At 41.8% G+C, this 23996-nt stretch overlaps 2 protein-coding genes across 6 annotated transcripts in view; both read right to left on the bottom strand.

Moving 5' to 3' along the window:
* Positions 1-1573: 1573 nt before the first annotated feature.
* On the bottom strand, positions 1574-7601 carry LOC103139191 (ly6/PLAUR domain-containing protein 1-like). The gene is made up of 3 exons (XM_007553691.2): positions 7358-7601; positions 4171-4302; positions 1574-1876 (listed from the first exon to the last, which is right to left on the bottom strand). The coding sequence occupies exons 1-3, from the start codon at positions 7404-7406 to the stop codon at positions 1653-1655; spliced, it is 405 nt and encodes a 134-aa protein (XP_007553753.1). The 5' UTR covers positions 7407-7601; the 3' UTR covers positions 1574-1652.
* Positions 7602-9456: 1855 nt separating this feature from the next.
* Positions 9457-23996, bottom strand: part of LOC103139190 (nck-associated protein 5-like) — a 126856-nt gene continuing 112316 nt past the window's right edge. For 2 of the 5 annotated variants that reach the window (XM_016672302.1, XM_016672304.1), the window contains 6 exons: positions 22693-22780; positions 19601-19873; positions 18992-19080; positions 18753-18846; positions 18561-18673; positions 9457-12040 (listed from right to left, as the gene is read on the bottom strand). In XM_016672302.1, the coding sequence (XP_016527788.1) occupies positions 11768-12040; positions 18561-18673; positions 18753-18846; positions 18992-19080; positions 19601-19873; positions 22693-22780 (930 nt within the window). In that variant the 3' untranslated portion in view covers positions 9457-11767. Of the gene's footprint in view, positions 12041-18560; positions 18674-18752; positions 18847-18991; positions 19081-19600; positions 19968-22692; positions 22781-23996 lie in introns of those variants that run through there. The other 3 variants (XM_016672303.1, XM_007553690.2, XM_016672305.1) reach the window with 2 other exon arrangements.

Genomic DNA, 23996 nt, shown 5'->3' with positions numbered 1-23996 from the left:
GATCCACCGTCTATATGTATTCTCCTTGATGGGTTGGTGTCTGTTAGATTCCATCTAATTCAATGTTTTACTTTCTTGTGAAATCAAAGTTTTAGTCGTATATTTCCTTTGTGTGTGTTGGAACCATGTTAGCTGTAATCAGCCATCTTGGAATTGCTTCAAATACCCAAAGCTCCGCCTCCATTTCACTCAAATATTGCGAATTAAGTTGATCACACAAGACGCTACTTTCTTAATCAAGAACATTCAAATATCAAGTTTATCTCAAATGTTACAGAGAATGATAAATACAATAAATGGGTTGAAAAAGAATCAGCATGAAGAAATGCCAGGACGTTCTGCCGATTTGCCACAAACACGATTTAAGAGCTGATTTTTCTGCAACATTTATTGAAACCACATATCAGCAGAATACAGCGTTACTCTTCACAGAAGACTCTTTAGGAGAAGCCATGGACGTCCCTCCTCTACCATAACTAGAGCACTGTAAAAACAGACTGTCGAATCAGCCTCAAATAAATAAATAAATAACATCTGACACTTTATTGTCCACGGCGCGTTGAGCACAAACACATTCAAACCCTGCAGAGTGAGGTGGAAATGAAGGCATTGAGGAAATAATGACAAAGATTGAAAATGCTTATTTTTTAAAATTGTTCCTCTTGAATTTGATATTTTTAAAGTTTAAGGAGTCCAGAGAACATTCAGTTTGAAGCTGTGAGGCGCATTTATTGTTTTTCACTCGTTCTAATGCTGTGCTGTCGTTAAAATAATAATAATAATAATAATAATAATAATAATAATAATAATAATAATAATAATAATAATTCATGTCTTAGACATCTAAATGCCCCACAAATTTTTCTTTTTAAATTATTTTTAAAGAATTAACTCGATTATGTGACTGTAGATTAATAGACAGCAACTTAAACAGATGCATTTTGGTTCCTTTATACTTCCTGCAATGAAAGAAGAATAAAATATCACCTGGCAGTGGGTAAATATACATACGTAAATATAAATAAAGTGTAATTCTGAGAAATAACAACGACTATATTAACACAAAGTCAACTCCACAGGCCGTTTCAAACCATCAGAGCATAAAATAAAAGCCTGAAATTATCCAAAGTTTATGCCGATTACACTCCATTTCACGAAAAGCGACGCCGGCGACTGGCGAACCAGAGTCCAAACCTGTTCACCGGTCAGACCCTGGGACTGGAACAGAACGTCAGCATTCAGATTTGAAAACAATCACAAGCTAACTTCGTTCCACCCTGGATGGACAGTCCCAGGTATATAAAACAAGCCCGTACCACCACCCTGCCACCGCCGTGCTTTTCTTCTTACCTCCTGAAGCAGAAACAGCGGCTGGGTTTCTAGAGATCAAAGCTTTTAGCCACTTTTTCTTTAGATATCTGATTCAAAAGCTGGTAGCACTAACATGATTGTGGATCCAACAGGCCCCGAGCATCACCCCGTCACCACCGTGCTTCACAGGAGCTGATGCAGTGATTTATATACTTAATAATTAACACAAAATGACCAAGGAGATACATTAGACTCCTTTTTTTTTTTGCTCTCGTGAGCAACAAACCAGAAAAAGAGTTACGTCTACCCTGCGTGGTTCTACGCGACAGTCAGAGGCCCGTCTACGTCAGGTGGAGCAGCATGGGCGGTGTGAGGAAGAGCAGGGCCCGCCTGCTGGAGGCGGCGGCCGACAGGACAGGCCGCTTCTTCTTGACGCCGTTGCAGAGCGGCGTGCTGCAGCAGCTGATGCACACTGAGTTGAGCCGGCCGGTGCAGAACTGCTGGTAGCCGGAGGAGGTGATGAGGCAGGCCGACGACGACGCACACGACTTCCTGTAGTGGGTTCCTGCAGGAGGGAGACGACTTTACTGCCTCCTGAACAGAAACATTTCCTCTAATGTAATCAGATTACTCAGGTTGCTTTGCTTTGTTCTGGCATGCCACAGCAGTTTATTGCTCTGTTTGACTTATGGAGACATCGATCCTCCAGCTGATCTTATTAACTGATATTTATCAGTGGGCTCTATATTTCTGCTTAAAGAAAAACGGCAGACAGCCTGGCCGTTATCAGGTCCAACTTTTCCATATTAGCAACATCTGTTATGTTACAGCAGGCGGGCTGCGTTAGCTGCACCAACAGCAATAATTGTCAACTTGTTTTTGCAATAAATAAACAGAATGACCAGCTAAGCAGCCCTGTAGAGAATACGGTCTAAACAAAGCCCAAGTCATGATTTAATAACATCTGATCATGTTTTTTTGGTTAATCTAGTTTTAGACATAAAAGTCATGGAAAGACACCTAAATGAAATATTTACCCAAACATTTTTATCATATAATTCTGTTATCTGAAATACATTTATTTGGATTTGCTTTTAAATAAAGTTCCAAAAAGCAAAAAAATATGTTGTGAAGTCTCACTGGTTATTTTTAACAACTCAACCTTTCTAACAGCTAAAATACTTAAATGTGGCCAAAAGCTAAAAGTTCATGTTGATACAGCAGCAAATCATCTGCAAAGAAATGTACAGATTCTCTTAATGATTCTCATTAACCCCTTTTAGCAGAAGCATCAGGACTTGTTCTTTACACCTAATGTTAATTTATCAAATAAGCCCTATATGTGGTACTCTCAAAAGAATAACAAAGCTAAGGTAATGTGAAAACTATTTCCAGTGCTAAACCTTTAATCATGGAGACAGCTCAACTAGATTTTGTTTCAGAAATGTGACAATCAGACTGGTTGAAATTAGCCTATTTTTTATGCTTTTTACACTACATTTAGACAGATATAACTACTTTAAAAGCCCATCAGTGCATTAAATTGTGAGGTTTCAGCATTTGTTTGAGCTAAAGTTGAACATTTTACACCAGCAGGGAAAAGCTCAGTTTTCAATAACTACATTTTCTACCTAGAGCTGACTTCAACATTCTCATTTAAGATAAATTCGAACACTATCAGGCAGGTAAGACATAACAACCTTTCACCGCTTTGTGCTAAATTAGAGTTTTGTAAATGTATAATTATGGCTTGGGAAGTTAATGGTTCCCAAGCAGCTCTGAAAGTATCCGATAAAGCTAACTATGTTTGAATTTATGAACAGTTTGTCTCTTATGAAACCTCACATACACATGCTATTGAACAACTTACATTTTTTAGCATGTTCCTTTAGCATTTCAACAAATTCAGCTGGTTTCATAATGCTAAATCAATATTTAGCTGAATTAGCTTAAGGGCTAAGCTAGCTAGTAGAGTCCATAATGTAAGACTGTCTCCTTGTTTTTTTCTTTTTGTTGTTGGGTTGGTTTATTTTTTTTAGCTAAAAGTCTCTCAGCATTTGAAATACAGTATTAAAAGCCTTGTTATTCATTTTCTTTGGTTTGATTTTTAACTTTGAACCACTGGAAGCTAATGCTAGCCTATTCCATATAAAATGGCAGATTTTCAGATGTTTTATGACAGTCTTTACAAGCACTGAGAAAGATATCACAGCGAGAAATGATACATGTATTTATCCAGTTGAAAGATTGAACTGACTGGTATTTGTTGCCTGCAAAGGCTTCTACTGCTGTAAAGCTGTGAGGACACACATCAGCTTTCTTTGAAGCTCCGCGGAGGAGAGAAATAACAGATAACAATGTCGGTTCCAGCGAAAATCACAGGAGATTGTGTTGACCTCCTGGAGGGGCCAGGTAAGTCAGACATGAGGAATGTATCTGAGACGGGAAGAAAGGAGAGAGGTGGCGGCTGGCTTCTTTAGGGAAATAATTTCTGTCTTTTCATGTTACCTTTTAAAAAAAAAACTCAAGGCGCGAATACGACGCAGATGTAATGAGGTGTTTATCTTTGTTTGGCTTCGCGCAATCAAAAAAAAAATAAATGTCATAACAGCAGAAAATGTCTCCCTGGTTCTCAGGCTTCAGAGGAAACCGAGTTTGGAGGTCGTGTAAGTTTCCACGCTGACTCATGTTCCCACATGATCAGCCGGAACAAGATAGCAGCTCTAATTGGACACTTTGTCATTTGCATCCTCAGCTCTGAATAGAAGAAAACACAAATTAAATCTCCAGAGAGGAGGGATTAGCACCCTAGCCATGTTGTTTTATGGGGGGGGTTTAAGTTAGTAAGTGGTGTCGTACCGTCAGGTTTGACCAGCACCTCCTTCTGGCACATGTCCTGGACGTTGACTGTGCAGTTAACGATGAACTCGGGAGTGGAGCAGTCGTAGTTGACACCCTCACACTGGTAGCACTGGATCTGGAGGCCGTCACCTGTCACACGCAAACAGGAAGCGGACAGGAAGCAGACAGGAAACAGACCTGAATCTCACAGATATTATGGAAAAGGCACTAAATCCACCTTCACACTAACTTTAATGTATCTTTCTATAAAAATTCTAGCCAATAACTTCAATAAAAGCTGACAGCCAAACAGTTTGTAGCATTGACTTCTACTTCTCCAGCTTAAACTCTTCATTGTTTTTTTGTTTGCTTTTTGAATTTTGTCCACTTTTAAATCTTAAATGTGCCTTTTAAATTAAATAGAACAAGAATTGCTTGTTCCATTCAAGATTATTACTTGTATTTATTTTATTCTTTGGGGTTGAAATCTGCTCAGAATTTCCTGTTTTGATGTTTCCCAGTCAAAGGTATTTATAGATTTTTATATGCCAGTCAGATTTGTAAATTAATATTTATTGGATGGAAGAAAGAAAAAAAAACAGTTTTCTCACAAACTTATGATGACTAAGCAGAAAAATAGACTTTACTTGCTAAATCTGCTTTTCAGAAGGATCATTGTGACAGTGCAAAAAAAATATTCACACAATAAGCATTTTTAACTGTCACAACAACCCTTCTGTTATTCTTTCACATTATGGAAAAAAAAATAGCTGCAGATACATAAAAGCATCACTCCTTCATCCTTATTTTCTTTTCTTTTTAAACGTTATATTTTGAGATGCTGAGGAATAAAAAAACAAAACCAGATTCCTCATTTGAGCCACAATTATGTAAACCTGATTCTGACTCTTAAGGGATTCAATTGTTAGAAAATTCATTCAAAAATGTGTTTTTGTGTCAGGGGGACCGAATGGCATTTATTAAAAAATGAAGAAATGTTGTAAAATATAATGTTTCTATGGTGATCTTTAGAAGACTGCTAGGCGTTGAAGGAAAAGAGCTGGGTGTTTGTCATAGATAATAATAGCATAGCATATATATTTATAAAGATACGAATATAAATCAAAAGGTTAGTTGGCGTATAATGAAATGTTTTGATTAGCATTTATGAGAAATGCAATAATAAGAAGAATTGATGTTTTATAAAAGTTGTAAAGAGAGTTTTAAAACTATTTGGGGGTTTTTCCTGGTCAGTGAAGGCACCATGTCAGCTAATTCATAATAATTGGCTGCATAATTAATCTGTTTATGATTAATTATGCAGCAGCTTCAACAAAAGAAACAAAAAGGATTCTTTATCAAACGTAAAACATGACAAACGACTCCCCATCATTCCATTACACAGCAACAGAGGCTTCTACAGCAACGCTGTAATAAAGACTGCTACAGGAGATCCTTCTGCCTCGACACGACAACATTTTCATTTGCAATATTGATTATTTAATCTCGCTCACTGGGACGCATCTCGTCTGCTTTTTTGCTTCTTCATCACATCAATAAGCTGCAGCTCATCACATCATTCAGCAGGAAAAAACTAAAGATGGCCACCATGGCCTTTGGGAGAAATGAAGGAGATCTGAAACACGAGGCAGAAATATGAGCAAAGTCTCATGTTTCTCTCATTACAAACCAAAATGGGTTCAATACTGACAACCTGACCTTCCTCTGCACCAGACTGTCTTAGAAAAACAGAGTCTTCAGTCAGAGGCTTCTTCAAATTTGCTGCAACACAGACTGCAAGAGATCCTTTCTGTCCATTAAACAATTCCCCTTTGGGGTCAGAACAGTGTTTTTTTTAAATTGCATAACAATATTTCTAATAAAATTCTAAACAAACAAAATCATTCAGGATTCCACTTTAACTCCACATTTTCCCCAAATATTTAAAATGAACCATAACTTAAATTTTATCTATATACAGATAAATGAATATATAAAGTGTTATGGTAGCAATTACAGCTCTGAATTTAAATATTATCAGATCAGGTTGAATGAAGATGAAAAAAAAAATCAGAACCGGAATCAACTAAATGAAAAATCTGCATCGTTTCCTTCCACAGTGAATAAATCGACTCATTTTACAGTTTAATTTTCATCTGTTTCTGATCAAAACGACTATTTTTTTACCTTCTTATTTTTTCTTAGTGTTTAGTTGGACTTCCGCACAGAGCTCAGGTTTTGCAGATACCTGGGCTCAGACGCAGGTACAAACGCATCTATTTTTTAAGCTGCTGCTGTTTTTTCCAGCCTGCGCTTGGAAACAAATTTGCACCTGGAGCCACAGAAAAGCGCACATTTCCAGAGAACACCGCGGCGGCTGCGGCTCTGGGGAAACGCGTTTGATTAAAGGAGCATTTACAGAACAAAACGGATAAAATAACATAAAATAAAATAAAAAATAAACCATCATCTGTGGCTTCTGCCCTCTTCTTTTCCAGGCTTTTAACTCCACCAGCTGAGCTTTTCTTATTGCCCTGGAAACCTCCCCGTTGGGTCGGCTCTGCACACTGAACCTGCAGAAAGGGCAAGGCGGCTGCAGGAGGAAACCTGGCGCCTCGGAAAACACATTTCAGCCGCAATCTGGGAAAAATAAAATAAACTCAACAACTCTGGAGATGAAATCCCGCCTCAGACAGAATCATGTCACGTTAAGCTCAGCTGACGGGTTCAGTTAGTGCTGTTTAATCACAGCAGCGGGGAGCCAGAAGACATTAGTGGAAACTCAGCAGGAGCTGAAATCCAGCTCGATTCATCACAACCATCCGCTAAGAAGAAACCGCTAAAAAAATGTTTTTCTTAAATCTGCGCAAATGTGGAGAAATGTGTAAATTCAGAGAGAGAAAAAAACAAAGGACACTTTTGCAACTTTTCCACACACAAGTTGAGCATTTAAATCCAAGCAACAAAGAAAAATTAAAATCAATTTTCAAAATCAGCAGAGAATGGATTAGTGCGCACGATCTTGCGCCAAAAACGCACTTTTTCTTCTTTTTTTTTTTTTGCTATATTTTCCACTAAAGTGTATTTACCGCGCGCTTAAAATCAAACGGTTTCCCCAACATTTCTGATGCAGCTTGTTGTGTGTGTGTGTGTGTGTGTGTGTGTGAGAGCGCGTTCCTTCTCCTGTTGCGTCCAGCTGACCCACCTGCGTCCAGGAAGAGTCCCAGTAAAGTGGCGAAAACGAGCAGCCGCATCCTCTGCCTGCAGCCCGGAGGAGAACCATGAGAGCGGGAGGGAATCAGCGGCAGGAGCAGGGGTCGGTCCGCCGGCTCATCCTCTCCCCCTCTGGGGCAGATGGAGGGATGATGGAGGGATGAGGTGGAGGAGGGAGGGACGGAGTTCCGCACAGGTTGTTGCGCTCAGAGCGACTGGAGAGGAAGAAGCTGGAGCACAGCAGCATCCAGCGCACCACGTGACCACGTTCCTCTCTCCCTTCACACAAAGATCACATTATCCTAATTATTAGAAATCTGTTTTATTTTTCACTAAAGTATCAGCTTTTAATCTGGAGGTAAATTCTGTCTTGATTCATTTGCTAAATGTTGCCGGAAAGAAAAGTCTTGAAAGTTTTTATTTGATCTAATCTGGTGTCACTTTTTTTTGTTGTTTTTTTTTTAAAGAAGTGGGACTCTATTGGGAGGTTATGAGCACTCAGTGTCTTACCCGCAGTATGACTGGATCACAGACAGATGTTGAGATCGGATCTTGAGGTTTCCGACTTTTTCAGTTGATTTTGCCGCCATTTTCTGGGTACAACTCACCAACTCCAGCTTTAAAACAACCAATATGGCCGATGAATCGCACCATTATTCAGAACGTCTATGAGATCTAGTTGTATTAAACCTAACAGAACCAGATTAGCTGCCTTACAGTGCTGTACAGGTTTATGAAAGAGAAATCACACATCGGTGCGCATGCAAAGTGCAAAATGTCTCCTTTATTTACAGGAAGTGCAGCAGAGAGATGTTCTGTTGTGACACAAATGTTCAACCTTCTGTTTCTCAAACGGGGAATTGATTTACAGTCAGAGTCCTCCAACTTTCCAAGTTGGAATTTTCAACTTCCTGAGGCAATCCCGTCACTTTCCTAGACTTAAAACTCAGAAACTCCCTCTTCAAGTTGGACTAGGTTGCATCGTTGTTTACCAGGCAATTGGTGGCATCCATGGCAACAGCAAAGCTAGCATGTTTAGCATAAAAAGTTGTGGTCCGATAGACAAAAGAAGAAAAACTTCTGATCATGCAGACTTCACTGATTTGAGGCCTCTGGATACCAAGCTGTTACCGTGTCACGATGGTCATGAACAGTCTTCAGTCAGAGATGATATTCTACAGCAACACGTCCAGATGACATCATCAACTGCTAGCTAGGTAGCTAGCTAGCTCTGCTAATCCACCTCCTTTGCTTTTGCTACTTCTCTTTAAATCTCTGGGGATGCTTTGAACTTCCTCCTCTCTTCAGTTCCGATATTACTTGAAATTTTGCTATGCTAATCAGTAGGTTAAAAAAAAACAAAAAAAAAACCTTGTTGCCATGGTTACACATAACAGCTGTGTGAAAGTAGAAAACTAAGAGCAGAAATTCTTCCAGAGAGAACCTCCATGTCACTTTGCTGCTGTTACACCTGAACGTCCAACACTCTTCTTCCTAATTATCCAAATTTAAAGATTAAGCCAAAAAAATATTAGGAACAAAAAAAAAAAACAAGAAACAAATCAGAGCAAACATGAGTAAAGTTTGGATAGTGATCAAAAAGTGTTGTGAGCAAACACAATTACCCAGAACAGCAAGTGATCCCGCAAAGGTTGATAACTTTTTTTAATCTATCTAATTAACCTCTTCCATGAAAGCCGCCTGTCATCTAAACTGCATTTCCACCTCGTTATTTCAGCGCTTTCTCTTCCCTCATCCCCTAAAATAATAGAAACATCATCGACTCAGCACAAATTAACCTCCATTTTCAGCATAATGAGCCCCCCTCGTTCCCCCCCTCGCTCCTCGCCGTCCGCTCGTTGATCAATAGCAGCACTGAGCCGGACCCAGCCAGGCGTGAGTAAGCTAGCTGCGTCCGGCCCTGTGCCTGTAATTACCCATCAGGGGACAGGGCGGCGTTGAACCGTCACCAACAGACTGCGACGCTGTGATTATTACCCCCTCTACCCCCCACCAGGGTGGGGAGGGGGGGCAACAACGATGAAAACCAAAACCTACAATTTTCACATCAATAAACAGCCAGCGGCTCCATTTGAAATAGGAAATAATTTCTCATATTTATTTAGGAAATAGTTACATAAAATATAGCCTTAAAGTCTAGAGTAACAGACAAAAATTGCACACAGCAATAATAATAATAATAATAATATTAATAATAACAATAATTACCAAAGTAACACTGCTGGTAACCAGTTCTCTTTACAAAGAAACATGTAAGGAAAGAGGTGAAGCATGACGGTCACACTACAAAACCTGGGTATAAATACTGGACAGCTAGAAAAATACACAACCCTCCCCTTCACACTCTCTTCTTACAATAATTACAGTTCCATAAAAAAAAAATTAAAAAAAATCCAAACTATGTTGATTATTAGCACCAGCTTGTCAGATTCCAGACAACAATTTGGCATAATTACACCTAAAGTGTTTTTTGCATTTATTGATTCAAAATAAAGACTTTTATTCTTTAAAAGATCAGAAAACGATCCGCGCCATTTTCAGACAGGACGACTGGAAAAGTTAGTCGAATGATTGGCAAAAATGTACAGCTTTTCTTTACAAAATGCTTTAGTCACATATCAATCAGCAATGCCCCTTCTGATATTAACTTATAGTGATTTTATGTACAACATAATATACAGACACGAGGAGAAACTGAGGACAGTAGAAAGGTTTGCAGTGATGCTACATGGGAGAGAGACCGGTTCTGAAACCTGAACTCATCGAGACGATCAAAAGTTTCTCATATGGGAGGAAAGACGCTTTAATTTACAATCTTTGTGAGTCCAGAAAGTTCCCTGAGTTACCGACAGCAAAAGAAATCAAACAGTCGGAGGACTGATGTACCAAAAACTAAACTCACATCAGGAAGTATTCAAACCCACGTCAGCGTAGATATCTCTTGCCTTCAACATTTAGGAGGCCAAAATGGTCCTCTGGATGTGTGATGGATGAAAGATTAACCCAACCAAGACCCAATCAAAATCTAACAAAGACCCAATCAGGACCTAGCCAAAACCCAACGAAGATCTAACAAAGACCCAAACAAGATCCAACTAAGACCTAATCAAGATCTCACCAAGACCCAACCATGATGTTACCAAGATGTAACCAAGATCTGAGACCCTGCCTTTAGTCTATACCCAAACCTGGTTTATTAAAAGAGATTGCATCTCCTTAAAACTGCAATCAGTAGAACATATGTTGGACATCCAGTACACTGGCTAATGAGAACCTTGTCCTTATGACCAATTGTTGGAACTCAACAGAGGCAGTTATAGAGAGATCTTCCTCAACCCAGAGGTATAAACCATAAATCTGGGTGTAAATAATGTTTATGTCAGTCAGGACAATTTGGTAACATGTTTCTCTACTAATCAGGGTTCTGGATTGGGTTGAGTCTATGTTGACGGATCTTCTAAGTGCTTTGGTTGTATGGAAAATCTAATGGGTCACTTTGTGGGTGAGGCTGCTAAAGTCTTTTGGAAAAATAATAGAGATTTAGTCAAGAGGTTCAAACCCACAGCAAGGTCTGGATCTACCAGTGAAGAATGGTGCCATTAGCGCCTCACCAAGGTTTCACTGATACATTTCTTCACTGCAGAAACTGTTTTGTGATTCTCCAAGACTGGAAATCTCAAAGGCTTCAGTCTCTGACTAACAAAACATCAGTTTCTAAGATTCCTAAAGATCCCCAAACCACAACAAAAGGGATTGACCTACAGCAGCATCCTGACCCCTACTTTCTAACCTCTGTTTTGGTGTCTTGTGAAAATCAAAGAGTAACAGTGCTGAAAAACTTTATCTTCTGACCCACAAAACAACCAATTATCAGTTGAGAGAAAATAATAATACATTATAAGTTTCTTATCATGAAAATATCCTTAACTGCCAAAATATTTTGCCTGGCTCAACACTTTAGATTGCACTGCTTTGCTATTTAATGACAGTTAATTTGTTTTTGACAACCGTCTTTAAATTTAGGTTAGTTGGACTAACTTTTCCTGGTCTGGTTGGACCTGATGAGAGGTGGGCGGTCCTCTCAAACCAGGAGACATCCTCACCACACATGATGGTATTGAATCACATGAAGATCAAGAGATTTCTGAGGATGTTGAGATCATCCTTACCACTGGGTTCTAGAAACCACCGCGTTGGCTGAGTCAAGAGAAGAGACAATAGTTCTCATTGTCTTGTAGCCACCAGGTATGGAAACCTAAAAACAGGTCTAATGGGCCGTCTGTACCCTTCAACATCCAAGTTATTGATCCACTGACACTAGAGTGAAAGGGTGAGGTGAAAGGTCAATACAGGGCCACACATCCAGCGGTACAGCAGCTCCTCAGACGCCGTTGGAACCCTGGCTGGTGCAGGAAGAGAAGCTGTCATACAGCGAGTCGCTGAGGGAGTGGTCCGGCCCCGGCCTGATGGCAAAGCCAGACGGCGGTAGAGGCTCACTGCCGTTGCAGCTGTTGCTGCCTGCGTCGCTGTCGGCTCTGAGGTTGGGGTCTGGAGCGACGCTGCCGTGATTCAGCTTGTTCAGGGACTCCAGGGAGATGTGGAGAGAGGCCGGACGGCTCGGCTCGACGGGCAGCTTCTCCACCGACAGCTCCTTCTGCAGGGGAACAAAGAGCAGACATGAACCCAACACGCTGCGCACATCCTGGAATAACGTACACCAAGCGCCGACTTCACTCCTCCTCTTGACCAGCAAAGAAATCAGAGAGATTGTAATTGAGCTCCAGCAGCTGATGAACATCTTGGGTGTCGGCCTCCCAGCTCTCCCAGTTACCATAACCACGTTGGCTTTTATTGTTAAATGTCGCCCATCCAACAGATTAGACAGAAACTGGCGCTCCACTTCAATTAGCAGCAGCAGTCTTATCTGGAGGCCATTAGTGATTAGATGAGCGAGTGTCTGTGGGTTTTACGGTCAGGGCGATCCGTCCCTTCTTAATGTGGACCGCTACTTTCTCCACTACGAGTGCTTATAGGCACCTTGGTAGCGATTAGACTCAGCAGCTACAGAGGAAGAGCCTCTGTATGTCGACGGAGGTGGAACAAAACAACACATAAACCCTGAAAACAGCTGTCCTAATGCGTCTCAAATGGCTCTTTAACAAGCTAGCCCTCAGCCTCACCTCTCCAGAGACGAGCTAAACAACATCCACAGAGGAGCGGCTCGTTTCCTCCAGCCGGGGAGATAACAGCAGCCGTCCAAGCAGCTACTCCAGCAGAGAGGGCGAGCTGCAGGCGACAAGACGAGCCGCCAGGGAAGGCGCTGCCTTGGACCACTTAGCATTTAGCTGCAGGGTGGAGAGACGTCAAGGCACCAAGACGGCTGCTTCAGTAATAAGGCTCACCGAGCCGGGAGAGCAATTCAAAGTTTCTAGTGCTTTTAATGGACGCCAGAGGTGTTTCTTCAGTCTGAATTCAAAACAAAAGGATTTAATGTACACCTTACACCTTCCTGTCTCTTCAAAAAACAACCTCTTAAGAGACAATTTCAAACCTTTTCCTCCTTACACGAGATATCTAAGCTGTACAGAACACACCAATCGCAAGGCCAGAAACCAGGAGAAGACTGGTTTCTGGACAATGTCGTCACGGTCCGACCGGTTCTGGAGAACCTGGGAGAGGTCGAGTTGCCAAATGAGTTAGATGGACTCCAGAAAGTGAGTCAGCAGGTCAAACAGGCTGCTGAAGCTTTTCTCTGTGGGTTTTGACATTGTTCCCAAATACAGTGGAACCCTGGCTGTCACTTGAAAATATCTAAAAACATTTCTAGCAGTTCAGACACCAAATATGCCTTAATTCTAACAGTGGAAAACATCTTAGCGCTGCCACAGAAGCTAACATCTACAGTCTTCATTATCTTCTCTACTGAGGGCCAATCAGAGAAATGGGACATAAATGGCTTCCTGTGATTGGTTGCTTTGTAAATACTACCCAATAGTGTCAAATGGCAGAGTCACAGTATTTCAGCTTCCCAAGATTAATTTCTTTAGGAATATTTTACAAAATCCACAACTGCTGACATGTGAATAAAGTGGGGTTTGTTGGATTTCTTATTAGAAAAGCATAAAAAAATATCTTTTATGATTTAATTTATTTATCTTTTTTGGCATTTTAACGGTTTTGTTTAACTGAATCAAGAAAAGAACTTTAAATCATTTTCTGTGGTTCTTGCTCTGACACATCTTTGTTGGTTTTTGCTAAGATTCTCAGTAAAAAGGCAGATTTATTTATTATAATAATCAGAGCTTGGATCCCTTTTTTTGTTGGTGTTGTTTTATTCATATTCCTCGGTTTTTTGTTTGTGGGACTGAAGAAGCTAGTTGCTGCCGGGCGTTGGAAACTTTCCAGAAAGTGAAATATCATCATCAAACAAGGCACGGTGCCATTTTTAAATGTTACATTAAATATTTATTTTATTCTAACTTATACCAAAAAGCAGCAGGAGCAAAACTTTAAGCATTAAAATGGAATAAATTTGGAGCTCCAAAAGAGTTTTGCAGGTAATTTAGAAAACTCCTTCTACCAACAACAAAGAAGAGAAATTTTCTCTGCGCCTAACGTTAAGCATTTTACAAAAAAGAGGAAACTTAAACGTTATTAAGTCATATTGATTGTTTGGAAAAAGAAGAGGAGGGTTTAAGCTGAAGGTTTTTGTAGGTGTGGAGTTTAAATTACAGGCAGTTCAGCTCCCACACATCACACCTCGCAGGACTTCTGCTTTTCCACATTTCAGCCGAGGGGGGAGAAAGGAGCCGGTGATGCGATGGGATCGATTCTTTCTAAAATAACTCTTTAAGCTCTCTGGGTGAACAGCGAGAGGAAGAGAAGTGTTTGTGCGATCTCTAATTGGATTTGATTCCACAGGAAGGTAATTTAGCAGCTGATTGAAGCCTCTAAATGCGGAGCTGTGAAGCAGCCGCAGCTGCAGGTAACAACCCGGCTGGAGCCAGGTGAACCGACACACACACACACGCAGACACACGCACGCATGCAGACACACACACCACCAATCGGTTCTGCATCACATGTCAGTAATGGGATCTCTTAACTTGAATTCAGTGACAAAAGCTCAGCGAGAAGCTTTTATTGTAACCTGAGGAACACATTTCCTCCGTTTAGAGCGCCGGTGTTTTCTGCTTCAGAGGTCCGATCCTCTGGTTCTGTCGGGTCTGGATGCTCGTCATTCGCCCCACATATCAGCAGAACCGTCGCTTTCTTTAAGCAAAGCTCTTAAATACACTCCTGTCTTCTCCAATCAGTTACTCTGGCAACCATTTGCAACATCTCCAAAGCCAAATTTAAACAACTTTCAAGCTTCCCCCCCCTCCCCACCTCACAGTAAATTCATAGTTCCTGTGCGTTACCATGGTAATAAAGAGAACTGCAACCACATAGTGAAAAATACATCATTTCTTAATAATGCCTGTTAGCTTTAAATACCAAAAAAGCAGAAATACAAAACCTTTCATAACAGTTTTTTTCCTGTATTAAGTTATATATTCCATACAAACAGGATATATACAACTTAAGTCTCTGCAGTCTGTCAGTTTGTAGTTTATTCTGCCAGCAGATTTAAAATATAGATTAAAATGCAGTTTTCAGTTAGGCAAAAACATTGCCTATTATGTCTAAAGAGCAACCTTTTAAACTAAGTGGTTTCTTATAATAAAACCTGCAGTTACCAAAGTGTTTGACGCACGCAGACCGTAATTCACAGACTTTTAAAAACTGACAACATCACAGTGCTGCCAATAACACTTATAACGATCACCAGGGAAAGAGTTGGCTTTTATTTTCAGGTCAGAATTTACTGAGAATTTTTAAAGGAAATTTCACACTTTTACTAAACCTGTTAAGTGTTCACACTTGGCCAACGAGGAACAAAGAATGAGGAAAAACTGAAAAGAAGCCACAGCATTCATGACAGGATTGGTTTTCAGTTTATGGTGTGTTAAAATAAATGGTGAGGCACCAGCAGCTAGCCGCTAACAGAAAGAAGCTAGTGGCTAAGCGATAGCTGCTAGCAACTAACCGCTAGCATAATATTTAATATAAAATTGTTTTCATGTGTTTAGTTGGGAGGGCAGAGGAAATGGATTGTTCCATGTCAGATTTCAGACTTTGCTTCCAGGTTTTCCTCTGGCGCTTTAAAGGTCTCACTCATCTTCTTGATTTATGCTAGCAGCTAGCCGCTATCAGACGGCCACTATCATCAGTGTAAATCAAGAAGACAAGTGTGAGACCATAAAAGCGCCAGAGGAAAAAAACTCGAAGCAATTCCTGAAATCTGACGTGGAACAATCCATTTCCTCTGTCCTCCGAACTTAAATACATGACAACACTTTTTTTTAAATTAAAAATAATACCTTCTATGACAGAGTGTGGACAAATTTGACTTCATGTTTAAGCTTTCTGAATAAAGTGGAAGACTAAAAAACAGGCATCCCTGTTGATTACAGGCCAGCGTGATTGAGCGGGACGTTATGGGCTTCCTGACAGCGACAGATGGCGTCTGAATATTTCTGCTGCTGGAATTTATTTGCGCACAAATATAATTTCATTTACCCCGTATCCTGGCTCCGGACTCCGTCCCGCCTGCTTGTCGACTGAAATGTTGCTTTTCCTTTTGCCGCGCAATCATTTCTGGAGCTAACAAGCTACCGCGCTCCGAGGGAGACGCCATGCATACCGAGACGATGCAAGCTAGCTCAAGAATCTCCACGACATCAGGAACACTGGGCTTTTCTCCTCACGTTCCATCTGTCCCCGTCAGGCCCATAACGTATGGATATCGGCAGAAGAGTTGGAGACTTTAGCAAGAAAAATGAAGGGGAAAGCCAAATCTGTTTAGAGCAGAAGTCAGGTAAGAAGGAAAACTAAGGAAGCAAAATAGAGAGAGGCAAAAGTGAAAGTGAGACAAGGGAAGACATGTGGGAGAAAGAGAGACTGCAAGGCCATGAGGAGAAGGAGGCGGGGGCCGCCGTTAGCAGGGCTGTCAGGTGTTGTCAGGATGATGAATGGGAGGCCAGCGTGGGCTGTGAGGGCCCTGATGGGAGCTGCTGAGCTTTACATCACTCTCCTGAGTGTTTGTGAAAGGTTATTAAAGGCGCTTAAATCACAGTCGCTCCGACACAGCCGCCCAACTTCCCCCGGACCCGATCCACGCGGCCGTCTCTGGAGTCAGCAGCCCAGCGATGGGAGGTGGCCGCCGCAGGTAGGGAGGCGGCCGGCCGGGGTGAAGACGGGGCGACAGTGGGATGGATCGTCTTTTCCCAAAGAATAATGTAGGGTAAATGAGTTCAGCAGTAGTCATCCATCATCAGGCTTCATTCACAGTCTGGGAATTAGGCTAATGCCAGAAATATCAGCAGCTCTACACCGCTTCTAACAAAACTGTTATCGCAACGAGGGATTCCTTTACTCACTCGGAGAAAACTTTGAAGGCACCAGCCGAGCATAATGAGAGCAACCTGGCAGCTCACCACAGCTAATTAAAGCTCAGACTGGTGAGAGGATGGGGCGGACGCCGCAGCTCTTAGTAGTTCTGTTGCTAACAGAGCTGAGCTCACAGCGGCGGTCAGATAAATAAGTTAGCTCATACGTTAGCTAACAGAGCTAAGCTCAGATAAATCCATACTTCCACAAAGTAGCAGCACAGAACTGGATGCTCTTTAACTCCACAACTCACAGCTGAGAGCAGCTCTGTTATTTACCCTACTGCTAGCTTCTTTCAACTTCCTGTCAGCTGCTTTTAACTTCCTATTAGCTGCTCTCAATTTTCTGTTAGCTTCTCTCAACTTCCTGTTAGCTTCTCTCAGCTTCCTGTTAGCTGTTCTCAATTTTCTGTTAGCTTCTCTCAACTTCCTGTTAGCTGTTCTCAACTTCCTGTTAGCTGTTCTCAGCTTCCTGTTAGCTGAGAAAAGGAAACAGAAAACTAAAAGCAGCTAACTCCACTGCCAGTCTACTGTTATGTAGCTGTTGTTACACACTTACTAATTACTACAATTTTACTGTATATTTATAGCAGAGTTATTACACTAGTATTGCAAGTCATTTCCTATACCTTGTTATTGAACTTATTACATTTTTTATACTACTCCAGCATTATTGCTCCATAATTACTCTTTTATTACTTTTAAAGAATAAATCAAGTTTTTCTCCAAATTATTTAACTACTGTAACATTGTAATAAACTGTTCTTGCTTTGAATCCCCATCATTCTCCTCTGTGCTACTAGCTATCGCTGCCATAGGCTAAGGCTGCTGGAAGACATGATGGATACTCATTACTTTTTCCTGCTGCTCTCCATTCCTTCCTGAACTTCATGTTCTCTTCTCATAGATAATACACTTTCATAAAGCAAGCTAAAAATGTACAGAATATTTTCAGAAAAGATAAATATCTTTCAAAGTGAGAGAAAAAAAATTCTCATAAAAAGTGAGGATGGCAACGTCTTTCTCTCTGAACTGAAATTAATCATAGTTAAATGAAAAACATCAGGCAACCAGAAGGAAACATATTGACTTCACAAAGTTAGCTGAACCTGATTGCATGAAGAGTTTTAAGAATTTAATTTTTCTAAATATCCAGCTATTTGTCGTCAGTTAGACCTCAGACTCCCAGGAGTGAGCTGCTGAATTTTAATGTTTCCTAACAGATCGTACATCTGTTGAATATTTCTCAAATGAACACATAATGAGCTCGTGTTTTATTTAGTTTAATCCCTGGATCAGATTCCACTTGAAAAGGCGTCTGGAGGCCATAAATCCAGCTGCGTTCCCTCGGCTTCTCAAACACAAACTGCTTTTCTATCGGGGTTGTGTTGAGTCTGAGCTTTTTTCTGGCAGCGTATGGATTTTTGTGTCAGGTTTGGTGTCGGTGTGGGGGAGCCGAGCGTTGGAGGCCATTTCATGCTCCCTGCTCCTCGTTTGTCATTCAGCTGCGTTAAATACTGGTAGGCAAATACCCGCCGACACCCGCAGCCCAGGCGATCGAAAGCAATTAGGACAGCTGTTTTTTTTGTTTTTTTTTCATGAGAATCGGCCAACAATTCCTAGAGCGCAGAACCTTGGAGTGTAAACAAAGTGAGGGGTGTGGGGGCGTGGTCCTGTACTCACGCTGATCCGGTCCTGGCCTGACCCGTCCAGGGAGTCCAGCTGGGACAGCATCTCGTGCTGGTAGTAGTCCATGATGGACAGGGATGTCTTTAGAGTGTCCTCACTCTGCTCCACTGTGAGGATGGACAGGACCGGGTTAACCTCTAGATGGCAACACAGAGCCAAGGGGGTTACGGTGGGGGGGAATATTACCGGAGACGGGCCTCCTGGTTACCGTGGCGCCGGTTCTGTCCGGCTCTGTCTCCATGTCGCTCCCTGAGAATGTCCTCACCATCTGGACTCCGTCCTGGATATGACGACAAACATCAAAAAGAGATTCCCACATCACCATGCTGCCACCACGCCGGATGCCACATAGACCAGTGGTTTTAAAGCAGGTTTTTTTTTCCTCCCAGCATGCTTTGTTCCAGATGCAGCAGAAACAGACTCACCGTTGAGTCATGCTCTGCTGTCCTCTTCCTGTCCTGGTCGCTGCTGCTGCGCTGGGCGAACAGACTCAGCCTCTTGGTCTGGATGGCGTCTGGAAGCAAACAGTTCATAAGAAACACACCAGCAAATAAAAACTGATCTAAAGACTTTATAAGAAGACCATGGAGGTAATTTAAGAGCCAAACCTACAAAGAAATGTACAAACTTTGTACAGTCAACTGGCCAGAAAACTACACTTACCACAACAGACGCAAAAAAGCTAGCTAACTAGCAACGGTATGTTAGCAGTGAGTGACGGAACGCAATGAAGATGTGTGAGGTGACTCAAACTTTTGCCTGTAAACTAGTAAAGTAAACTACAAGCAATATATAGGATTAAATAGCCCTGGTAAAATTTAAGACCTGGGATTAATGGATTTAAGGCCAAAATACTTTTTAAAGATGAATTTAAGACATTTTAAGTCTTCAATTTTAAATGCATGGAAAGAATACTCTCAGCTAGCAGGATTAACAAGTCTAGTCTGGGTTCTGGGTCTATTCAGGGTTCTGTAATGTGGTTCTTGTCCAGAACAACCATCACGTCTCTCCTGGCTGAAGGCTCGGTGACTGACCTGAGGTCGAGGGTTTGGGCAGACGGCTCTGGGTGTCCTGGCCCATTCTGCCACCAGGGTCAGACGTGGAGTGGGCCATGCTGCCGGTGGAGGGGTGTGGCTGCACTTTGGGGAGGGAAGGCACTTTGACATGGGGCTGCGAGGGGTCGGAGGTCACCCGGTCCGGGCTGGACTCGGACCTGGGGACATGGCGGCCGGCGGCCCTGGAGACTGAATCGGGGAGGGGGAAGGTGCCAATGCCGCTGTCCAGGGTGCGCATCTGACAGCCGGAGCCTAGAGGGACAGGGAGAGGAGTGTGACACAACAACAAGACGGGGGGCGGCTCGGAGCTACATGCAGCGGAAAAGAGGGGGGGAGAACAGGGAGTCTGTGGCGGGCGAGTCGGAGAGAGAGGCAGAGAACAGTACAGCATGAGGACAGGTTAGCCGGTTAGCCAGACGGGCTAATATCAGAGGGATGCTAGAGGGATGACCGGATGCTAATGCTAACCTTCATCCAGTCAGTGATGAAGCGTCCAGCTCTGTTCATACTACAATGAGAAGGAGTCTTTAACTTACAGTAACTGGTCCTCAAAATACTCCCACCAATACCAAGGTCAAGGGTCACAGCTGCCCACGCTATAGCTAATACTAGCTAATCTCTGAACAGATTATATTTTAACAGTTTAAACACCAGACATAGCTTAGTATGCTTTAATACGCACAGTGGAAACAGTCTTAGTGCTACTGCTAAAGCTAACGTCCAATGTTTTAGGGGGCTCAGCCAATCACTGCTAAGGAAAATAATTCCCACTTTCTGGATTGGCTGCTTTGCCAGCGCCAACCAATAGCATGCCAGCTAGCATTGAGACTATGTCTTCCAGCTTCCCATGATGCATTATTATCTTTGGGATACTTTAGATATTTTAAAGTCACGTTCTACAGAAACACTGAGCCGCCACCAGGGGCGCCCTATGCACTATGATTGACTCTTCTACAAGTCATTGGTTCGGTGGAGTTTTATAGTGATTGGCTGAAAAACTTCAGACAAACCGACTTCCTGTTAGCGTGGACGCTAAACGTTCACTGCAGTTCTCTTTGTAAGATGTAGGGGTCAGTAGAGAGTCTCTATCCGTCAAGCAGGGGTACTTTTTGAATCAATGGCCCCCTGGAGCCTTCAACCAATTAAAATGCAGGATGTTATCTGCGTTATTCTGTCTTTCTGGTCTTTCTGTTCCTCCAGCGTGACATGATGTGGAGTTTAGCAGGAATGCTGCTCTGAATGCGCGGCGTTCAGCCAGCTAATGCAGCCATGAGCTGCAGAGTGAAACAGGGAGCCATAGATTACCCAGCTGGGTAATTGAATGCCAAGCCTGGCAGTTCAAAATGCCCTCTATATCCCAGCTATAACAAGGTCCACAGTAATTTCAGCCAGCGGCCAGACACAACTGGACCTAATCTAGTTTTCATGAGCTCCCTATCACTTCAGCAGGCCGGCTGCAGGCTGCGGGTATCTGCACGCCGCGGCCCATCCTCGTGTCACGCTTTAAAGCCCAAGTTCTGCGCTCACTTAGCCTCGCTGCTCCACACCTGGCAGGGTTTTGAAAGAGTCGGGCTTGTTTTATTGTCCCTTTATGAGAGAAAACCACCTGGAGCAAAAAGTTCTTCTACACGATTACCGAGTGGCTCTGAGGAAGCAAGTTCCGACCCCGGCACGGATTCACGAGGCGGCCGGAGCGTACACCGTTTTCATGACTGATGTGTTTACCTGCCGTTGGATAGAAGTGGCGCCGCGTGCAGCTGAGCAGCCACTTCTAATTCAGACTGACTGGGAAAGGCTGAGCAGGCAGAAAGCGAAGATGCCAACCCGTTAGAGGACGGCAGCATGGCGGACAGGAGAACTGCCACAAACTGATTCTGCTACCAAAACAAACCATAAGAAGAAGATGGAGCAAAACCAGAAAACTGCTGTTTTGTTACATAATAAACTAGAAACTTTGGGTTTAGACGTTAAATAAACTCTATTCCAATATGAATGAGCCACAGGAAGTAAAAACACCAGAGGAGACATTAGCAGCATTAGCTGCTCCATCTGAGACACAACTGGAGCTGCAGCAACAAAATCAGCTCCATCTTCTTTTTGTAACAATAACATTATCTTTCATAGGAAAATATGTATTTATATATTTTTATGATTAAATAATCTATCCATTATTTAAGAATCTATTTAAGCATTTCTTTACTTATGTTTTTGTTTCTTCAATCATTTTATATTATACATTCATTCCTTTGTTAAATTATTACTTGTATGTATATATAAGATTTTTTTTAGTTGTGTTTTCAATCACTTAATAATTATGTTTGCTTATTTAATCACATATGTTTTTTTAATCAGGGCAGTTATTCATCTATATTTATGCATCCTTTTGATTATATCTTTTGTCGTGATTTTAATCATTCGTTTTAAATGGTACCTATGTATTATTTTATGTGCACATGTATTTTTCCCCTCTTTAAACATTTTCATCCAAGGATCCATTTTGTCATATTGCTAGTCGTTATTGCAGTTTTTCTGCTTAGTTTTTCTAAATAATAATAATTATGAGAATTGAATTAATTTCCTGAGATGTTTAGATGTTATGTCAGCGTCTCATTGCTTAAATAAAACGAGATCAAACATTAAATGTAAGAAGGTAAAATGAGCAAAATGGTATTGGAACAAACCTGGAAAACAGAAGACTTATTAAGAAATTTGTCTTAAAGGATTTGTTACCTAAATTGGTGTAAATAAATCCTGCAAAACCTCAATGTTCTGTCACAGAAACCTCATCCTGGCTTCTGGGTCAGGCACAAAGCTTCTGACTTTCAGAGAGAAAAATCTCAGTGTGAAGAGAGCAAGCGGTCAGAAAGGATCAGAGGCGCCCAGCAGAGGAGTGAAACAGAAATGGAAAATAACATTTTATTATCAAATGCTCCATTTTAGGAGAAAATGATGGAAACAGAAAAAAACGAGAAGAAAATCAGTAAAAAAAACAAACAAACATTTTGAGAAAGGAAATGAAGACGTAGTTGCTCATCAATAACTCAAGGGCGATTTTTCCATGATAATCTTACCCATCATGTGATCCTGACAGCTGGAGTCTACAAGGTGTCCATCCTCCTTCTCATCCTTCAGGCTGATCTTCTGACTTATTATCAGGGTCTGAAAAAACGAACAAATGCTCCATGTTGGTCACAGAAACCCTCAGAACAACGTAAAGTTTTGAAAAGCCTCATTGAGAGCCGTTCGTTTCTGACTCTTCACATTGTTTCTTTGCCAGAGAAGCAATTTTTTTTGTTTTTTTTTTCTATCTGGCTCTAATTGGGCTGCTGCGGCGCTTGTGGGTCATGAAATGTGGCTCTTTTGTTGCATTCTGTGGGGAGCAGATAGGACGGTTTTAAATGGCCCTTTTGTGGAGCGGAGAGGCGGCGGTAAATGGCTCCCTCTGCCTTATCGAGACTCGGCATCATCTGGATTAAATTTCCCACATTATGCCGCGGACCCGTCGGCCCCTCTCATCGGCTCACTCCGCTCCTTTTGTTACCGCTGCTGACTCACTCTGCTTCAACCTTTTCACCGTCGTTCCCTGGACCCAGAAATGCGTCGAAACAGGCTCTGAAACTTCTCTACAATCTTCAACAGGTTTGTATTCAGTCCCCTTTATTCGGGCACCCCTAAATAAGCAGCTACCCGCCATCAGACGTCTCCCTGTTGGTCAGTTACATAACTATTGGACAGTTTTGCTACAAGGCATGTGGAAAAAATTAATCTGGTCAGGTTCCACCATAATGAAACTTTTTACCTTCTAACTGCACGATGACCCCAACGGCTTAAATCATTAACATATTAGAATGGCCTAGTAAATATCCACCCCTAATCATCCCACTTAGAGTCTTAACTAAAACTTTGAATCAATATGAAGTTTTATACTTTTACCTTTTTGTCTTTCTATTAGTTTTGCTGTTTTGTTTGTATTTCCTTCTGATTTATGCAAAGCACTTTGAACTGCCTTGTTGCTGAAAATGTGCTATGCTGAAACAATTACCTTTTACTATATGGCACTTTGTATTGGTAGTTTGATAAAATTCCAATAAAGGTTGTTAGATCTTGTTGCTTTAACGTGACAAAAACGTGAAATGGTTCAATGGGTGGAAAGGCTTTAGGTTCCGTACAATTAGAGAAGCCTAACACGAGTGAAACTTTTCTGCTCCACGTTGAGGTACCTCCATCAGCCGAGGACGGTGATAACAACAGATAGGAAAATAAGCGGGCAATGTTTTTGTAGAGTAGCCGGAGTCAGAACACAAACTGAATCAATAGCGAGCCTTGAGGGGACGCGAGGCTGCAGAGGCGGATGGACGTTCTGTTCGAATGTGAA

Source organism: Poecilia formosa, unplaced genomic scaffold, assembly GCF_000485575.1.
Source record: "Poecilia formosa unplaced genomic scaffold, Poecilia_formosa-5.1.2 Scaffold58, whole genome shotgun sequence".
NCBI classification, from domain to species: Eukaryota; Metazoa; Chordata; class Actinopteri; order Cyprinodontiformes; family Poeciliidae; genus Poecilia; species Poecilia formosa.
Note: the sequence above shows the minus strand (reverse complement) of the source record. Positions and strands in the feature narration are given on the sequence as shown.

Coding starts and splice junctions, on each gene's coding strand:
- LOC103139191 (XM_007553691.2), bottom strand. CDS start 7,406: ATGCGGCTGCTCGTTTTCGCCACTTTACTGGGACTCTTCCTGGACGCA. Junction 4,303..7,357: donor GGGACTCTTCCTGGACGCAG/GTGGGTCAGCTG, acceptor TGCGTGTGACAG/GTGACGGCCTCCAGATCCAG. Junction 1,877..4,170: donor GGTGCTGGTCAAACCTGACG/GTACGACACCAC, acceptor TCCCTCCTGCAG/GAACCCACTACAGGAAGTCG.